The following is a 20,486-nucleotide window of genomic DNA, read 5'->3' as shown; positions in this document are numbered from 1 at the left end:
GTAACAGGAAGAGGTGCCCAGGTTCTCCGACCCTCACTACAGAGAAATGGACATTAGATGTGATCAAGGCATCTTTTGAACAATGGTTCTCAATTCTAACTATATATTTGAATCACTTGAGAGAATTCTTTGAAAATACCGGTGGTTAGAATATATCCCCAGAGGTTCTCATTGAATTGGTGTGGGCATGGAGCTCAAGCTTCCCAGGTCATGCAACCACCCTCCCCTTTCCTCTCCTCTCTCCCTCTCTGGTTTAAGATCTTACTATTCCAAGTGTGTCTCTGGGTAGGCAGCATCAGCATTACCTGGAAGTTTGTCAGAATGCAGAATTTCATGCTCCCCCTAGATCTACCGTATCAGAATCTGCATTTTAACAAGACTTCTTAGGTGAGTTATATACATATTAAAGTTTGAGAGGCATTGGTCTAGGGAAACCATCATTATTGAAAATTTTCATAGATGTGGAGAAATATAAATCAGTTTTTCCCAAATGCCACCCAAAAATCTGTATTTATAAAAAGCTCCTGAAGGGATTCTGTTGTGCAGCCAGGTGTGGGACTCATGATAAGCAATCAGTCATCCTCAAATCAAGTTACAGATTATGTGTGTTACTAATATAATAAATATTCTCAATGAAGTACCATTGTGTCCTTGTAGGCTCCTTGGAAGAAGGCATTACATAAATTCTCAGTATGACCGTTTCCCCTTCATCCACAAGCAGATTAAGAAATGAATTAATATTTATTAAGCCAATATACTTTTTACCACACCATGTGACCTTCATGGATTATCACTGCAACCCACGACCTTGTGCCATACACCTTTAACTCAAGATCAAGCCGGGGGGGGGGGGGGGAAGAACATGAATTATGAGTGTCTGATTAAATCTAACTGGGAAGAAAAGGGATGGGAGATAAAAGTGTATGCCTCTAGTTGTTCATTTCTCCTGCAGGATAGATGATAACATGTAGGTCTTCCCCATATTGGGGTGGAACAACTCAGAACCTGAGATGAGCATGGGGTGAGCATGAAAAGCAGAACCTGGAGCCAAGGAAGAGAGGCATTGTGGGGGAAAGCAGCCAGACCGCCTAACAGCAACCTGAGAGAGTTTGGACACAAAACAATGAAAATGGAAACCAAACAAGAATTAAAATTAAAGGCCTGGAGAAATTACTTGAGCTTGCCAGCAGGAAATTGAGAAAGTCTTTTATATGATATCTGGAGCCTCAGACACAGATGGAGCTCAGGCCACCAAAGGCCGTAGCATAGAATGGACATGGGATTTCTACAGAAATCCCAAAGCCAAATGAATGATATGAATGTCAGCTAACATTTTTTAATTGTCTGTGTTCTTCCCCACTGCATTAGTAGAAGCAATTGAAGTTGATTAAATTCACATTATTATTATCCCTATTATCCTGCTTTGTGTGATTTTTGTCCATCATGAAAAGGGCTCACTTAAAAGAGTTCAGAGAAGTGAAGAAAAATCCCAGAGCGTATTCATCCATCCTCTAAATAGTCTTAGGTTCAGGGTGTCAGGGTGTATGTAATCGGAATGCTACTTCCTCCAAGCTCCCAAGCAAAGGAGACCTTCAGCATCTTGTGAGACTAGAAATGGAAGATATGATTGATCAAAGGCAGCAAGTGGAACATAGCTTGTGTCCAGAAACAGTGCCATAGACTGGCTGCACTTACAAACAGGTCATCGAACATCATGGAACCATGGTATTATGGAGTGAGAGCAAGAGAAAAAGAGAGAAGCAGAGTAGCCCTCTTCCTCTGCATCAGAGGAGGCCACAGACAGCCAAGGAAGGGAATGTAATTTCTATCATGCACTGTACATTCTGAAGGTGTCACAACCTTTAAGAAGTTACTCATTGCAGCATCCTGAAAGTACACAGGGTGTATACAAGGAGGGCCCAAGTAAGGACATGGACACAGGGAATCTAAGTTGTGACTTTCATTCTGAACAACTAAAGTCTTAAACAGAAAATTAGAATCACTGAATTTGAAAGCCAGAGGGATCTTAAAGGTCAAGCAAGAATCCCTCTGTTCAACTTACGTGTTCATTAAATATTGGTTGAATAAATAATCATCCAGTCTCAGTTCAAATATTTTCAAAGACAGTTATGTTTAATCACTTCTTACACCAAATGAAATTCTGCTCCCCTAATAACTTTACATGTTGGTATTTGTTGCACATTCTAAACAACATGGACTTAAGTTCTACCTTCATTTTTTTCAAATATTTGAAGACAGCTATCATAGCCAACATCCCAAACCCTCACTTCTCTATACCCAATACCCTCAACCATTGTCTCACAAGTTTTAAGTTCCTCAAGAAGAGAATTCAAGTTTAATATTTTCTGGTCTGTATAATTCTCAATACTGTGACTAGCATGTAATAGGTAATCAATAAATATGAGTTGAATACATGAATTGACATCTATGTGTCCACCTGACTATTCAACATGTCCACTTGGACGTCTCCAAGGTACTTCAATTCAACTCCAAGATTTATATTATGATCTTCCCTCCAAATATGGTCTTTCCCTAAGTTTCCCTAGCACAATAATATCATTGTCTCAAATTCATGCACTTCTCTCCATCCTCCAATAGCCACACCTTGGTGCAAACTACCATTTTCTTCTTTGAATCATTTCATTAGCCTTTTGAATAAGCTAGCTGGTCCCTGGAGTCTTCCAATATGTCCTCCCCACAGCAGCCAAGAGATCTCTTCAAAATACAAGTATGATCATGCTGTGCCCTTGATTAAAAATCCTTCAATGACTTCCCATTGCTATAGGCAAAAGACCAAAATCCTTAAAGTGGCCTCTAAGACCCTGCACAGTCTGACCCCTTCTCACCTCTGCTGCCAATATCTCTTACCCTTCTCTTTTTCATTTTCCGTTCTCCTGTCATCAGGCCTTCTTCCAGTTGCTTAAATGCACCAGGCACCCTCCCACCCCAGGGCTTTTGCATATATATTCCGTCCCTATGGAACATTTTTCCTATCTCCTCATCACCTGTTGAACTCCTACTCATCTTTTGGATCAAAGTTTACACAATTCTTCAGAGACATCTTAAGATCTCCCAACAAGTTCAGATTTTTTCGTTTTAGGTTTTTTTTAATGTGATTTCATGTATCAGTTTGTAATATTTTACTAATTTTATTAATGTCTATTTTCTCACGAGTGTGTAAGTTCTGAGCGATCAAGGACTGTGTCTGCTTTTGCTTATTCTTGACCTAACAAATTGCATAAATGTATTTGTATGAATAAATGAATGACTCTCCTAGATTCTAGGATTTCCCAGAATTTGGTGATTATCACTGACTCTCAACTGCAGTAGGGCCCCAAGTCTTGCCACTTTTGAGTGAGCTAGAGGCTAAGAGTTCTCAGAGGCCAGTGATTTCCACCCGTTCTCCTGCTGTCTGACATGTTCAAGAACCCATCTTTAGGCACACAGGACAACTGAGAGGGTCAAAGGATCCTCCATATTTCTAAGCCTGTTCCCACATAGGGACCCGGGGACAGGTAAGCAAAACCCGCCCAGAGAAGCGGGCCAGCTATAAGGAAATCAGAGGGGTTGATATGATTATTTTCTCAGCGATTCCTGGCTGGGCATATGATGAGTCCTTTGGGTGTTTTAGATTTTGTGTGGATATTTTCAGTAGCTATATCATTAAATACACACGTCTATAATTATGGGGATGCATGTTCTCATCCCTCAAAAATATACTGAGTATGTACAATATTCCTGGTGCTGTGCCATGTGCTGAGTTACAAAAACCACAAAGCTCAATTCCTGTCCTGGAGGTGCTCTTTCTAGTGGGCAAAACAGACGTGAAAATAGAGACTTATTAACAGAGAAAGGAGCAAACAGCTATGAGAACAGAGAGAGGAAAATGATCACCTGGAGCTGGGAAAGCTCCTCAGTAGAGGTGACATAAGCTCATAACAGGTGACATGAGCTCATAACAGGGAAAACACTTGCTCCCCTGAGGTAACATGTGCTTGGAGGTTTCCTAAGATGACCTGGGAAGGAAGATGAGCATCACCAACAGTTACACACACACACACACAGTCCTTTGAGTATGATGTTCTCAGTCTAAACAAACAAACAAACAAACAAACTGGAACTGATGCAAAAATATTGAACCTAGATTAGACACATTTAGTCTCTTTATGTGGGGCTTTCACAGGGGTTCCCTGACCACAGATGCAGCAAATCCCCTGCCAAATAAAGCTTCGAGATTTCCAAAATGCTACTATTGTACACACCACAGAACAGACCAGCTAAATGGTAGTGGTACGGGTTAAGAAGATAAAGAATTAAGAAAAACAAAGTGGAAAGGGAGAGCGAAAGGAGAACATTATTTCCTTGGAAAATGATCGTGCCCTTTAACTTTTTGGTCTTATTTAAGAACGCTCCCAAACCTGGGATTTCTCAGAATTTGGTGCTCCTGGACACTGGCCTCCTGCCCATCCTGCTAATGGGAACTGTGAGACCTGGGGAGACTATTAAGAATGTAATGTGCTCTACTGGGAGGAAAATAATGCCTCTGGGACTGGCCGTGAACTTCCAGTTCTGTGTATTCTTCGATTTCATTTAGCTTGAAATATTGAGATTTCTTCTCAGATATGCCAGCACCTTAGAGCCTACACTAAATCTATAAATCTTTATCTAGGCTGATTGAGTTGTTTCAGTTCATGGAGTTGTTTTTAGTCAGAGCAAGGCAACTTTTCTCCTGTGAGGTATAAAAAATTCATCTATAAATGGAGCCATTCTATTTTCTGCTTCTCTGGGGTTGTTGCTCTTCTGGAAGCTCTGAAAAGAAACAGCTGTCACAGTCCTATCAGTCTTGCACATTTTCCTCTTTGTATCATTCAATTCTACTGTGGTAACAAACCGTGCCAATATTTCAATAGCTTAAACAACGAACTTTTCCTTCTTGCTTCTAATTTTACTAAAAGTTGGTGGATAAAAGTTGGATTCCAAGCTCCATTCCCTATGTCTTCCTATTGTTTGTTTTTTTTCCTTCCTTCCTTTGTACATCTTTTTTTTTTTTTTTTTTATGAGAGTTTATTTGAGCCAAACTAAAAATATGGAACACTTTATGAATTGCATGTCACCCTGGCTCAGGGGCCACACTAATCTTCTCTGTATTGTTCCCAGTTTAGAGTACGTGCTGCAGAAGAGAGCACAACAAATATATGTCGAGTCCTACTCTGTGCCAAGCATTGAGTACATAGTGTGAGCAAAATAAACATGGGCCTTGCCCTCACGGACTTCCCAGTTTAAGATAAGAGGAGACAGGAATTAATAGCTGATGGTCATACAACCTCTCACCAGAGTACTAGTAGGTTGGCCCCTCGTCCCTTCTTAAAACTCTTTCCATGCTTAGCTTCTGAGAAGCCACACTTTGTTGATTTTTCTCCACGCCATTGTCTTCTCCTTTTCCATCTCCTTTGTTGGCTCTTCCTCTTCTATCGGCTTCTAACTATAGAGCACCCAGAGCCCTTGCCTGGGTCCCTCTCCCTTTCTGTATCTGTCTCTAGGTGATCTCACTCATGCTTGCGGCGTTACATTCCATATATGTGTTCATGAGTCCCAAATTTATATCTCCAATGCAAACTTCCCTCTGAGGATATAACTGAACCATGTCAGTACTTACCTCTTTTGAGTCATTTCATGTGTTCTCTCCTTTTCCATGATTGTGTGGATACTTCCTATTTGCCCTTCCTAATTTATAAACCCCTTGAGGGCAGGGATCCTTGATCCGTTTCATCTTCAACTTCCACAGTGGGTTGCATAATAAGTGTTTCATATATAATTATTGACTTTAATCTTTGAACTGAATTTCAGCTTTAGGGATCACTAAGACACAGATGTAATGAAAGGGAATATTTTATTTAAAGAAATGATGCCTCATCCTTCTTGATTTCCAAATGAACGACCTCAGATGAGAGAACACAGCTACATACTTTGGCATGAGGTGAATACTTAAGTTTAAAGATACTAAATTGAGCCAACATCATCCCTTGTGGTCACAGAAGCTGCCACAAAGATTTGATAAATTGCCTACATTCTTGCACCACATCTGATAATGCTGGTATGTTACAGCCATGGATGACTTACCCTTCACAATAGTCCCACTTGGATCTACTCCCTACTTTAAAATGAAAAGATAAAACAAAATGACAAGGGCTTGCCTAAAACTCTCCCACCCAACCAAAGCAGCAACTCAAGTGCATAATGCTGACTACTTGATTTAGTCAGGGCCAAAGAAGAGGTCAAAAGAAGATTGCCTGGATTGCAGAAAGATGTTTCACCAGCAGCTCCAATAACTGCATCTCTGGTCTTCATTTGAATTTTGACCTTGTTCAAGTCTCTTCTACCAGTCAAAATCATCTAGGTTTCACACACCTTTAGGAGAAAAGAGGACTGATGGAAACTAAGTATTTTCTTTTTTTTTTTTTTTTTTTTTTTTTTTTTTAAATTTATTGGGGTGAAAATTGTTAGTAAAATTACATCGATTTCAGGTGTACAATTCTGTATTACATCATCTATAAATCCCATTGTGTGTTCACCAGAGTCACTTCTCCTTCCATCACCATGTATTTGATCCCCTTTACCCTCATCTCCCACCCCCCACCCCCCATACCCTCTGGTAACCACTAAACTATTGTCTGTGTCTATGAGTTTCTGTTTCTCATTTGGGAAACTAAGTATTTTCTAGAGGAAAGCTAGGAGCCTTTTTGTACTTGATAATCTGCCTGTGAGGCGGGGTCTGTGATAACCACACAGGGAAGCCTTGATTATAATGTGGACACAATCCCCATGGTACAGCTCCTTTGTGTGTACACAAAGCCTGTTTTTTCTCATCCTGGTTGCCCCCAAAAAAGTTTGTTCTTGGCCTCCACATGCTTGAAGGTGAGGGTTTAGTCTATTACACTAAGGAGGAAATTGTCTGGATTATATCTCTTTTGCAAAAATAAATCATTTTCAACGGTCATAGCATTTTAAACGATATTCTTCTTTTTCTGCTAGGATCCCTTCCTTATCACACTTCCCTGGATCAACATATAGTCTGTGCTATAATACGTACTAACAAGGGACCCTCTGGGCCAATGGTGGCGTTAGGAATTCTGCTGGGCATTTGGCGTGCTATTCCCCAGGGTCCCCAACCACATTATGAGTCAACACAAGCAGCAGATTGTGAATAGAGGCAAGAGTTCCCCTCCTGGCATGGTGCAGCTGTGACCCTCAGCTCAGCCTCTGGGTCACCATTCTGGGACTTGAGCTGGCACTTTTAGAAAGAAGGCATTCTGACAGAGAGAGAGATCATTGTTGGTTTAGTCTTGCAAAAATCCTCTTCCCCTGCACTCTTCTAGTCCATCTTCTTGGCGTGCACCATTCCCTACGTAACGTCTGTTATCCTACATCCCTGATTTCTTGCCATGGCCTGGATACCACTGTTGGTTTAGATTGATATCATGTGTTTTGTCATGTACAGTGATTTCACTCACCATGTATTTCCGTTCAACAGATGCTGAGGTTGTCATCACTCAGGCCAGACTCGCTGCACATAGTACTTCTTTTGCCCTCCTTTGGTAACTTCCCAAGTTCACAGTCACGCTACTCAGTCATGCACATGTGCAAGCTCTCAGTCTACTTGACAATTAAAGCCCTGCCAACGGAATAGCTTGTATTTCTATTTAATAATCTTTCATTCATTCATACTAAGTGTTCATTACACAGCTCAGTGTTAACAGCTCCTTAACTTGTCACCTCATGATGTATACAACAGCACTTGCATTCTAAACTAGGTTCTAATACAATAGTTCCATGCTGATCATAAAACAACCACTCCTAACTATGGTGTCTCAAGCCACGGAGAATATGATAGATAATATTGTATGTACCCCCAGTCCTTGCCCCTATACCCATCCTTACTTTCCAACAAAGACTCACCATAAACCCCAAAACATAAGAGATGCACAGGGTGTGACAATGGGACAGTAGCAGGAGCAGAGTAGGGGATGAGGGCACTGCGTTATGGTGGCCAAGCTGTTGTAGGACCAACATCCACTCAAATACTAACTTCCCCACTGAATTGGTTTAGGAACACTCTTCTTCTAGCCCCTAAAGCTACCTCATGGCCTCTTTTTCTTTCTATACAGCCGCCTTCCTCAAAGCTCCCTGCAGTGGGTCCATGCTTCTCTTCCATTGTTTCCTCAGTTAGCTGTAGATCTTTAGAGCTGATGCCAGGTTTTGAAGTTTTGGCATTTCTTTCAGCCCCATTCCTTTGTTCCTTCCAATCTGTAATAAAACTGTGTGAAAGTAGTGGGTGTGTTAGTTCAGAGCCCAAGCACTAGGGGATACCTGTGAAATTGTGTCTGGGCTGGAAGGTCAACCAGAAAGAGCATGGATGATGCGAGTTTTGGTGAGTGGCTGTGGGTGCCAGATTGGTACTGGCAGCTGGGCCCACCACACTCCTCTCCCAAGGAAAAGAAAGTGAGGTCTCTCTGTTTTGGCATTTCTCTTCCTCTGGCAGCATAGATCCAACCCAGAAGACAGGGTCATCTCACTCGCTCCCACTTGGTGTAGAGTAGGGAAGGTCTCACTCCCAGGGAGGCCTCCTCCAGCTCTCTCCTCTCCCTCTGACTGAAGGACAAAGGGCTTTACTTGCTTCCCTCGGGGAGATGAGGCAGAGAATTTCCCTAAGGCTCTGGGAGAGTTCAGTTATGTCACTACACTGTCCTGGGGACAAATGGCAGATTGAAGCATATAAGATCTATAGACTATCTTAATTCCACAGCTGTATCATTCTAGAGGTATAGAATTTGAGCTCTCTATAAGCACTGAAGCATCTACATTCTACTTTTTCTTAATTCCTCATTACCAAAGGAGGAAAAAAAAAAGCATTTATCTTCTCCCTATCTCTGACCTATCCCCCAGGCCTACTACCAGCCAAGAATCTTGAGCAAAATATTTTTCATTTCAGAGGAGTAAAGTAGGGCTTTCCTGTGTGCAGAAAAATGGTACACAGGTGGAGGGGTTTCTATTCAGGCCCTTTTAAACTAATAATCTATCTGTTTCCGGTCCAAGTATTTCCAGCTTTTTCCCCTCTTAGGATAGTGTTGGATGGAAGTACAAAATTACCATTACTTTGTTTTTGTTTTTTTATAAACAGACTTCTACCCACAAAGGCAGAAGTGTAGTCTCTTCTCAGCATGAAAATTTCTGTTCTGGCCTCCTCGTGTTCTAAGTGAGCTTCACCAGGCCCCCACAGTTATTCCAGCAAGCAGGGGAAATCAAAGATGATTTCCAGGGGCAGCAATAACTTTACATTCTACCCACAGCTCTTCCTGTGGCAGCAAATCTTCACTGTGAAATCAGCAGTTGCAGGAGAGCAGAAGGTAATTCACCCCCTCCAGATACAGGTGGCCACTTCAGGGCACTGGACACATTTCACTCTTAATGGCAGATCTCCTTGGATGCCTATCATCTGCTGTGAGCCTGGGAATTGCAGGAGAAAAATAAGGAAGGAAGGCAAAAAGAAAGGAAGGACAGACGGGAGAGAAGGAGGGAAGAAAAAGAGAACACAACATCGAAATACAGCAAGAACCTATTACTCTATGGGTCTGGTGTGCTACAGGCTGCATTTCATCTCACACACACAGTGATGTATTGTCCAGCGTAAGGAATCACAGCCAGCAGGCCCCCTGGCTGAATTCTACCTCTCAGAAGGGAGCTGGATAAGGCAGAATTTGGATCTTGAAGGGCAGGGCAGGCATAACAGGAGGAACCAAGAACCACAGACTTAGCCCGTTTCAATCAGCACAGAAGGATCCAGAAGACAATGACCATAGCACCTAGCAAATACTTACTAAGCCCCCACTAAGTGCCAGCACTGTTGTAGGCACTCAGGGAAACACGCAGCTGGCTGGTGCTGACCTAAGCAGGCCCTCATGCCCTCTGATATGAAAGAGGCCAGCACGAGCAATCACCAAGGAGGAGAGCCATTGAGGGTTCATGCTGGTCCTGGAAAAAGGACAAAGAGCAGAAGACTGGCACACCCTCCCAGTCACAGGTGACACCTGGCCACAAGCTTTGTCTTGTCCCCTGAGGACAACACTGTAATAAGCCTTTTGCACTACACAGTTTATTCTTCTAAATGATTCTCTTACACAGTGTTTTTTAACCCTGGCTGCACATCAGAATTACCAAGGGAGCTTTTTTAAAATCCAATGCCTAAATCCCACCCCAGACAATTTAAGTCAGACTCTCTGGAGGTAGCTTCAGTGGTTTTGAAACCTCCCCAGGTGACCCATGTACAGCCAAGGTTGTGAACCTCTGCATGGAGATAATTGTCCTAATTACCTCTCCAGCTTTTCTCTGCCTCTACACTCCTCTTACCTAAGCTGTTATATTTCCTTGTTATTTTTAGGTTGTTCTACTTTGTTCATTCAGTAGATAATTCTATAATACTCCATTAAACCTTTTTCCATGCTTTAACTTTGTTTTTGCTCATCCCATTTTCATTGCCCACTCCGCTTACTTCATCTCCCCATTATGTTTATTTTGTGTTGTGTTTTCTTTAGTCCAGCATCAACATTTATGGGGTGCTTGATATAGGCAGAGTACGATAGCAGGCACTTAACTGCTACTAAGAATTACATCCAATGCAATAGCATTTTCTGTTGAATTCTATGCAACAGTTATGGGCTCTTGTCCTATGGAAGAGTGGCATTTTGGCTCTCTTGATCTATAAATAAAAGATCCAAAACAAATATATTCAACAAAAAAATAAAAAGAATTTCCACAAACAGGGAGGATAGAATGATTAAAAGCCGTGTAACGCTACATATCAACATCTCTCCTGCTAAAATCTTGGCCTCACTCTAGGAGGGAGGTGTTGCCATTTGCAACAGGAAAAAAAAAAGGCGCTGCACCATCTGCACAATTGTGAGGCTGTTCCCTGGGGGCAGAACATCTGCTGAGTCAGGCTCATTTCCTCATTGCCTGCTGGCAAGCCCAAGAGTACACAGGCCAGTCACTGAGACATTGAGGGCTGAGATGAGGGGGGAAAGAGCTAGGAGATAGTCCGAGAAGCAGAGCCCTTCAGTCCTTGGGGAAAGCCATGCAGTGGGTCTGCCTGCTCCTCCTGCTGCTGCCTGGTTGCACAGGAAAGAGTGGCCTCGGAGCCTCAGAACCTCAGGCTCTGCAGCTCCTGGGCCAGGTAAGCCCCAGAGAGCCCGAAATATTGCCACCACCACAGAGCCCGGCCCAGCACTGAGCACATGATAGAAGCCAGGGGATTTGCCCAATCATTGGGTGAATGACTAAATGAGTCCTCTGATGAAATTACTCTGGGAGAGTTGGTGGGAAGACTGAAATGGAAGGTGGCTCTATAATCCCACACTGGTACCTCAGACCCCTGATACTCTAATATGGCTCCTCAGTTTCTCTATCTTCCTTTTACCTTGATTTTGTTTTTCAGGAATCAAACCAGATGCCTTGTTGGAGAAACAAGAAATGTTTGTTCCTTTTAGGAGAAGCAAAATTCTGCAGTGCCAAATAACACGATGGGGAATGAACAATCAGATCATATAGGGGTATAAGAGAAACCAAGATGGGTCCCTGAACTTTGTATAGCAACACAGAGATATCTATCCCTAGTCTCCAGAGCAACTTGACTCATAGAGGCCATTTCTCCTGGAGATTCTTGAAACTGCTGTGAAAGAGGAGGGGATTTATTACTGCATTGTGCTATACACGGTGTCACTCCTGTGCCTCCACGTAGGTCACCAACCAAAGCCTGCCCCTTCCACCTTCCACACTGGTCGGCTAATCCTCAGTGCCAGTCTAACAGTCGATCAATCACAAAGTGTACTCATGTCCATTATGTCATGACTACATGAGGCAATATTGTCCCCATTTTATTGTTTATAAAGCTGAGGCCTGCAGAAGTTAAGTGATTTGCAAGTCAATGGTGGTGCCAGATGCAGACCCAAAGCCTAAATCCAGTGGTCTCTCCACTACAGCACGGCTGCCTCTTGAAAACTAGAGAAGGCTGTGATAAAAGAGGACCCCTAAGTTCCAGGACCCCATCCAGCCCAGTCTTGTACATAGTATCCTATCTGAGGCTTGTCGAAGCAGAGGCGGGATTACCCAGCTGCCTGCTCTCAGCAGTCTGTACAAATCCAAAGAAATGGAGGATGAGTTCAAGGAACTCACTCAAAGAACAGGAAAAGCAGCTGTCTGCTTGAGGTTATGGGAACATGAAGACTGAAACATAGATTCAAAGGCGTGCTAACGTCCCTAACGCCCTCAAATCTTTCATTCTTCCTTCTGTTCTCAATGAGGCCCATAGACAGATCTTCCACCATTGCCATGTCATCCATAGGTTGATTTGCCTGGGGCCCCCAAGCAGCACCCTGGCCCTGAAAATAAAATATTCATTATCTTAGCCTTACAGACCTCTCTAGAAATCTTACACTAACAGAAAAGCAAAAAGTGCTCTTGGCAGTTTATGTGTGAGGGTCAGCAGTGTCTTTCTTAACCTTTCTCTGTCTGGTAAGGCTGAAGGGAACAGAAGTTCTTGCAATCGTGTGGTCTATCTTTACGATAGACAAAGACCTGTGGCCGTGATCTTGGGAATGAGTTCCTTACTGATCTTCCTTTGCCCTCCTTGTATGTTGTAGACAGCAGCTCGCATTCAAGTCATATATCCTGTGGACCAGAGAAATCATTTCACTTCAATGAGCACTTTTGAAGAGTAGTATGGATTCAACAAGGTGCTTTGGGGGGATTACACAGGAGGTAAAGGCAGATCAAACAACAAGTGTGAGACAGCACTTAGACATCGTAAAGCACTATATACAAAGGCAACTTCAAAATTTCTACAAAAAGGGGTCTGAGGGGTGGCGATCTCATTGGAAGATGTTTCCGGAACTTGCCTTGAAACTATTTTTATAGCACATAAGATTGGGCAGGTATCTGTCAAAAAATGGGAAACTGATGGAGATTTGGGGAAGGATGGATAAAGTCCTCCAAACCACTCTTGCGTCTCCTACTAACTGTTCAAGTCTCAAGTCTCCTTGTTTTTATATAATGATATTAAGGAAGGAGGAAACTAAAAAATAGCCAACCAATGAGACAAATATATTTGCAAGTATTTGCAAATATAATTTCATTTATTCCTTACAGGCTGTAAAGAAACATTAGTTCTCCCTGGAAATCATATGAAGGGACAAACATCCCCCAGGTCATGGAAAGTCGTGGCCTAATTGCTGGCCTTGACACAGAAAGAATGAGCACAAGGAACACAGCTTGCACAGAACCTGGGAAAGGTGGCGTATGAGGGCAGGAACCGGGCACATTTTTCTACCTTCCACGTGGGCACCCCATGGGAGGCTACATTTGTGTTCAAGTTCCATCTTGCTCCTGCCACAGGCTTGGGCCAAGGCATCTGAGCAGGTCCTGACTCCCAGACCGGGTACAGCATGTCTTCTAGTCATGCTCTGCCCTAAGCTTCCACCGATCATACCTGGTTCCCTCCCCGCTACTGTCTTCTACCTCTGGCTTTGACTTACTGTTTATACTGACTCTCTCCTACTCAGGTCTAGAGGAATGTTGTTTTTGCCCATTTACCATAAACTCCTAAAGTTACACTAACCTGTGGCAGATAAATCACAGCCATAGACATGAGCGCATTCTTGGGATATTTCAGAATGGCCTTCTGAATAATTTGAGATACTTCAATAGTAACTATTTAGGAAGACATGCTTCTTTGATATCTGTGCAGCTTTAAGCCCACAGCACTTCCTTCTACCTCAGGGCTTTTTTTTTTTTTTTTTTTCACATGTCCTTTCCCTATATGCGCCCTCTGTACCTGGTGTATTATCAGGCAGAGTCACAGCAGGAGACAGAGGGTACTCTCAAACGACTGACTCCAGAGACTCGAACGAAAGGGACACTTTTTTAATGAAAGATGTGGGCAGGAGTTGTGGATTGAATTGTGTCCCTCAAAAAAAAAAAATGTTGAAGTCCTCACCTCTAGTACCTCAGAAAGTGACCTTCTTGGGAAATGGGGTCATTGCAATTGATGTAATTAGTTAAGATGAGGTGATACTGGAGTAGAGTGGGCCCCTAATCCAATATGACTGATATCCTTGTGAGAAGACAACCGAGTGAAGACAGAGACGCAGGGAAAACACCATGTACCAGGAAGGCAAGGATTGAACTGATGCAGCCACAAGCCAAGCCCAAGAACACCAAAGATTGCCAGCAAACCACCAAACTAGGAAGAAGCAAGGAAGGATTCTCCTGCAGGTTTCAGAGGGAGCACAGCTCTGCTGACTCCTTGGTTTCAGACTTCTAGCCTCCGGTACTATGAGACACCGTCTAGTTTCAAGTATTAATTTACCTGTTTGATTTCAAAATTTCATAGGTTATTGGTCTTGAAATTTAAAAGTATAGGTCCAGCATAAAGAATAGAGACAGTGGAAATGTAATGGCTGCATGCAATGTCAGAGGGGTAGTAGATTGGGGGAGGGAGGTTATCACTTTGTGAGGGGTATAAATGATAAATGTCTAACTATTACAGTGTTTTGTACACATGAAACTAATAAAAAAATTAATAAAATAAAATAAAAGTATAGGTCCCAAAAGTTCAAGCATGTCTCTTTTTTGAAAACGTATAAATTTAGGCTATCATAAGCGAAAAACAGATGCAATGTGATTTCGCTTATATGTGAAATCTAAAGAAAATAAACAAACAAAACAGAAACAAACTCATAGCTACAGAGAACATATTGATGGTTGCCAGATGGGAGGGGTGCTGGGAATGGGGAAGGAGTTGAAAAAGGGGAAGGGACTAAGAAGTACAAATTGGTTATTACAAAGTAGTCATGGAATGCAGGTATAGCATAAGGAATGTAGTCAATACTATAATAACTATGTATGGTGTCAGATGGGTACTAGATTTATTGAGGTGATAGATGGGACAGGGGTTGGGGACAGGGTGAAAAAGGTGAAGACATTGAGAAGTACCATTGGTAGTTACAAAATTGGTAGTCACGGGGGATGTAAAGCATAGGGCATATAGTCAATACTATGGCAATAACTATGTACAGTGCCAGGTGGGTACTAGACTCATCAGAGGGATCACTTCTTAAGTTCTATAACGGTCTAACCACTATACTATACACCTGAAATTAATATAAAATAATATTGACTGTCAACTGTATTTGAAAAATTTTTAAAGGGGGAAAAGGTGAAGGGGAATGAGAGGTCCAAATTTCCAGGCATAAAACAAATAAGTCACGGGGATGTAATATACAGCCTGGGGAATGCAGTCACTAATATTGTGATAGTGTGGGACGGTGTCAGACAGTTGCTGGACTTAAGGTGATCACTTCTTTAGGTAGATAAGTGTTGAATAACTATTGTGTATATGTGAAACTAATATAATATTGTATGTTAGCTATATTTTAATAAAAATCTTTTAAAATAATAAATAAAACTAAAAACAATAATTAGGCTGTCATAAACTGAGATGTAATAGTGGTTTCTAAGTTCTTTGTAATATTGTGTTCTGTGTAATTCAACATAGGTGACCTATCTTCAAAAAATAAGACAGATGAGCTCAATAAAGATCAGGAAACCAGCTCAAATTTGAAACAATCCTTCATTGGCTTGCTCTTTTACACTTGGGTGAATCACCCTTATCCAACTTCGCCTGGAGGGAGTTTGCAGTAAACACATCATCACAACACCCATCGTCCATACTATCGATCTCCTCATTTGATGGTTCTTTTGATTACAGCTGTAAATGTCAATAATTCTTTTTGGCATTCACTGTAGCATCACCACAGAGCGTACAAGTACATCTAACATGAAAACGGAGCAACAATATCAAACTTAACTTCTAGGGCAGGAAGCAGAACCTTGTTATCAATCAAATAAGCTGCTTTAACCTTTTCTCAATTGACCTTACGTATCTGGATCACATGATCAATCTTGAAGGTGGTACTGTCATCCCATTAGCAGGCAGCAGGCTCTGCAAGCCTCCTGTGATTGGCAAAACCTCGCTTGGGGAACAGAACAGCTGCTGACAGGGACCGGTTTCCTCAGGCAGAAATGTGTCATAGACAAGGGTTGACTCAGAGGAGGGACCAGGCAGAGGGCGAGTTGGGAGGCAGAACTGACTCTGAGTGGAGCCATGCAGAGAATCAGCTCCTTCGTCTATCTCTCCCTCTTCTGGGCAGGTAAGGCAGATCCTAGAACCTCAACTAAGCAAGACTTGAGCCACAACGAGACACCAAGGCTGCCCAAGCCTGGCACTCTCAGACAGTGCCCCTTACTCAGTGACCCCAGTTCCAGTCCTCACTGAGCCCCTTTGTGTCTTTTCTCTCAGGAGCCATGTCGGATTTCATATTAGTGCCTCAAGACCAAGTAGTGACTGTGTCCAAAGGGGGTTCAGCCACCTTCAGGTACTCCATGGGAGGAGAAAGTATCAATTACTACTACGTCATCTGGTACAGGAGGACCCAGGGGAGCACAATGGATTTCATATACCGAGACGGGGACGTGTTTGGCCCTGGTTTCCAGAACAGGAGCCATGGTAGAGTTGATGTTACAAACAACCAGGCTGTACTTGAGATCTTTGAAGTATCAGAACGAGATGAAGGATTTTACTACTGCTCTGTCGACAACCACCCTGCCGCAGGCCCACTACTGAGCAGCTCGAAAACCATGGAGATCCACGTAGAGCAGCAGTGCCAACAAGGTCATGATTTTCTCTTGAATAAATAGTTTAAGAAATGGGGGCCAGGCTCTGTCACTCATGGCTTCCCCATGCGCTCCCATGGTCAGATACGTGTGGCCCAGTGTGGGACAGGAAAGAGGAGAGACAGAGCCAAAGTCGGGAGTTACAGCATTCACTACACTCCTAACCATTTTCTTGCAGCTTCATAAAAGATTTCACCACACACCCAAAGAGCTTAGGGAGTGGCATAGATTAAAAAGGCACTTTCCAAAGTATGACTATAGGTGATGGACATCCAGTTTCTCCCCAACCACATACACCATGAATCTAGCTGTTCTAGAAGACGGGGTGGAGGAGGAGGGGAGGTTCCCTTCCTTCAGCACCAAGTGTATGCTCTGCCTGTCATCTTGCCCAACATGAAGTGCAAGACTCAATCTCTAGCATTCTGTGCTGTTTTGATGATTGCTGACTGAATATGGCCTTTTGACCTCCCTTCCAGCTCTACCTTTTGACTTCTATATGTGCTAGAAATAAAACATGAAAAATTTCTTCTTTATCCTTCTGTAGACGGCTCAATTTAAACTTCACTTTTATCTTAAACAATGTACTTTCCCAGACTTAGATGACTGACAACTTATTCTGAGGCTGAACCTGTGGCTTTTCTTTTGGCCTTGTCAAGAGCTACCATTCACCTTATAGAATACGTCACTGGAACTTTTGGATATGATCAGTAACTTGATGATGGTAATGGATGATACCGATATCAGAATTCATCAGATAGTGCACAGTAAATATGTGCAGTTTATTGCACATCAAGTATACTTCAATAAAGTTGAAAAAATATCTTTTTCATTTAAAATAAAAATTTTCAAAGCCTTATTAAACTAGTTCAAGCAATGTCTAGGGAATACTTTCTCCAACTAACCCTTCTAATCAAACATCCTCTTTTCCATAGAAGTGCAAAAAGGCTAACAAGTTTGCCAGACATACACAGTTCTAGTCAGGACTCCTCATATTCCACCAAGAGTGTTCCCAATCTTCCCACCTCTCGTGATTGTGCCTGACATTTCATAGATAGATAGATAGATGATAGATAGATAGATAGATAGATAGATAGATAGATAGATAGATAGATAGATATAGAACTATAAATAGAACAATATATACACACACATATATATGTACATATAATACACACACATGAGGTCTGACAATTAGGTTTGAGAACTTGTTGCAATGATGTTGCTAACCTTTTTTGATATCAGAGAGGTTATTCACTATGAATTTGTACCAACTGGACAAACAGATAACCAAGTTTACTGTTTGGAAGTGCTGAAAAGGCTGCGTGAAAAAGTTAGACGACCTGAACTTTCCGCCAACAATTCATGGCTTTTGCATCACGACAATGCACCAGCTCATACAATGCTGTCTGTGAGGGAGTTTTTAGCCAGTAAACAAACAACTGTATTGGAACACCCTCCCTACTCACCTGATCTGGCCCCCAGTGACTTCTTTCTTTACCTGAAAATAAAGGAAATATTAAAAGGAAGACATTTTGATGACATTCAGGACATCGAGGGTAATACGACGACAGTTCTGATGGTCATTCCAGAAAGAGTCCAAAACGGCTTTGAAGGGTGGACTAGGTGGTGGCATCAGTGCATAGCTTCCCAAGGGGAGTGCTTTGAAGATGCCCATGCTGATATTCAGAATTGAGGTATGTAGCAGTGTTTCCAGGATGAGTTTGAGAACTTAATTTTCTGACCTCGTATGTAATATATGTAGTTATAATGTATAATTGTTCTGTGCATTTTAGCCATGATTCCCCATGAGCTCTTATCATTTATCTCCCCAAACAGCGACATTCCAACCCATCAGGGAATCTCTCTTTTCAACTCTCCATCTCAAACCCACTCACTCTGTCCTAGGGTCCTGATTCCAACAGAAGCCTGTACCTGGCTTTTCCCCTCTCTGCCCTATCCTGTTGGATGGTTTGTTTGGTTAAACCGTCTCAAGACTCTGAATATTGACTCCGCCCGTGGCTAAAATCAGATTCCCAGATCCTCATCCAGACTGGGCACCTTGAGCCCTACATTCTGGGAAGGGAGTTTGAACCCAGCCTTCCTAGGATGTATGCAACTTACCACATAGACGCTATCACGACTCATCCAGCTCTCTGCCAATTGTTAGCATGGGTCTCTGGAAGGTCCAGAGAATTGCCAACTTTACCATGCATCTGTATCTGCAGTGTGAGGCAGTGTCTGAGTTGGTCTCTTCCATATTCTCTATTATCAATTATACCAAGGCAGCAAACGGCCCTCAAGATCTGTCATCCACAGTTCTCTGCATTCAAACTGAGCAAACTGACACAGAAAGCACTGTTGTGAATTAGGTGCGTGAGCACTCACACAAATGAGATTTGAGCTCAAAGCAAACTTTCTCTGCTTTAGGTAGGGTCTGAGCCCGCTGCAGTGTCTCAGACAGGAAGTGCTGCCTAATAAATTGTCCACATTGGTGAAGGTGAAGAAATCCCAGAATCAAGGCTTCTTTCCTACTCTTCTTCAATTCAACATATTGTCTCTAAATATTAATTGAAATGACAGGATTATGCATCTCTGATTTTTTTTTTTTGTCAGAGCATTTCATTCATTCCTTCAGCAAATACCATCCCTCCTCTGAGCTAAATTGTTCTCCATTACATTTATCACCATTTGATGTGCTATATATTTTGCTTGCTTATTTACTTGTTGTCTAGCTTTCCACCGCATTACAGCTCCGCGAGGCAGGGATTTTTGTGTGTTTTATTCATTGCCTTAATTCCAGCACTCAGAATAAGTCTGGCACAAAATGGGCACTCAACAAAAGTACCAAATGAACAAGTGAACGAAGTATTTACTGAGTGTGTACTACATGCCCGGTACTGTGCTGGATGCTGGGAATGCAATAGTACACAGACTGATGCTAACACTGCCCTCTGAGATGCTTTCTATGAGCCTCGTTTATCCACTAACAAAATGCTATTGACTATAACAAGATTGTCTGAAAGGTTACTAACAGAGTTCTCTAAAACATCAAATAACTTACTCTTGGAGAGCAAACATCAATGCTCCTATGCTCCTTGGACATCTGCCCATGGCGGGGGTGAAAAGGGGAGGCTAACAGCCTTTCTCCCTTTCACCATCTTTTCTCTCCTTTTAATCGCAAGGCCCCAGGCAGTGAGTCTTGACTATCAGGGAAAAAGCTGAGCATTTCTACTTTATTCCACAAAGGAATTTTGCAAACTTTTTCTCCAAACAGACCTGCTGGGGCAAGCTATTTCATGACCCAAAGCCATAATAACACGTTTTCCTAAACAAAAGAGTAATTCCAAACTCCCCCTCAACCTACCACCACCACCACCACCACCACCACTACCACCACCACCACCAAATGATTTTGGCTCTCTTCAAGAATTGCAGAATCTCTCAGGTCTTGTTTTTTTTAACAATTCACACATACACCGACACATTATGAATGGTAACAGTGTAGTCGTGTATATCAAACCCTGAAGAAATTCTCTGAAGGCTTACCCAGGATTCTCAAAGGATCCCAAGGAGCAGCGTGCCACCCAGCATGCCACACTCAATAGGAAAAAGACCTGGTGACAAGACAAAGGAAATCAAGCCAAAATGCAATTGCTTGTATTAATTTAAATAAGGCAGGTTCT

General features: G+C 42.3%; 1 protein-coding gene, 1 non-coding gene and 1 gene segment (V, D, J or C); 1 reads left to right on the top strand and 2 right to left on the bottom strand.

The window, feature by feature from the left end:
* LOC148758628 (uncharacterized) overlaps nucleotides 1–20,486 on the bottom strand; it is a 438,105-nt gene that overhangs the window by 401,756 nt on the left and 15,863 nt on the right. The window lies entirely within an intron of this gene.
* On the bottom strand, nucleotides 5,102–5,207 carry LOC148758629 (U6 spliceosomal RNA). Its single transcript, XR_016020977.1, has one exon. It is a non-coding gene; the product is annotated as a U6 spliceosomal RNA (small nuclear RNA).
* Nucleotides 16,166–20,486, top strand: part of LOC148758626 (T cell receptor delta constant-like) — a 48,874-nt gene continuing 44,553 nt past the window's right edge. Inside the window, 2 exon segments of the C gene segment in view lie at nucleotides 16,166–16,280; nucleotides 16,430–16,719. Coding sequence covers nucleotides 16,235–16,280; nucleotides 16,430–16,719 — 336 coding nt within the window.

Source organism: Rhinolophus sinicus, chromosome 3 (assembly GCF_057876585.1).
Source record: "Rhinolophus sinicus isolate RSI-liver-muscle chromosome 3, RSI-T2T, whole genome shotgun sequence".
NCBI classification, from domain to species: domain Eukaryota; kingdom Metazoa; phylum Chordata; class Mammalia; order Chiroptera; family Rhinolophidae; genus Rhinolophus; species Rhinolophus sinicus.
Note: the sequence above shows the minus strand (reverse complement) of the source record. Positions and strands in the feature narration are given on the sequence as shown.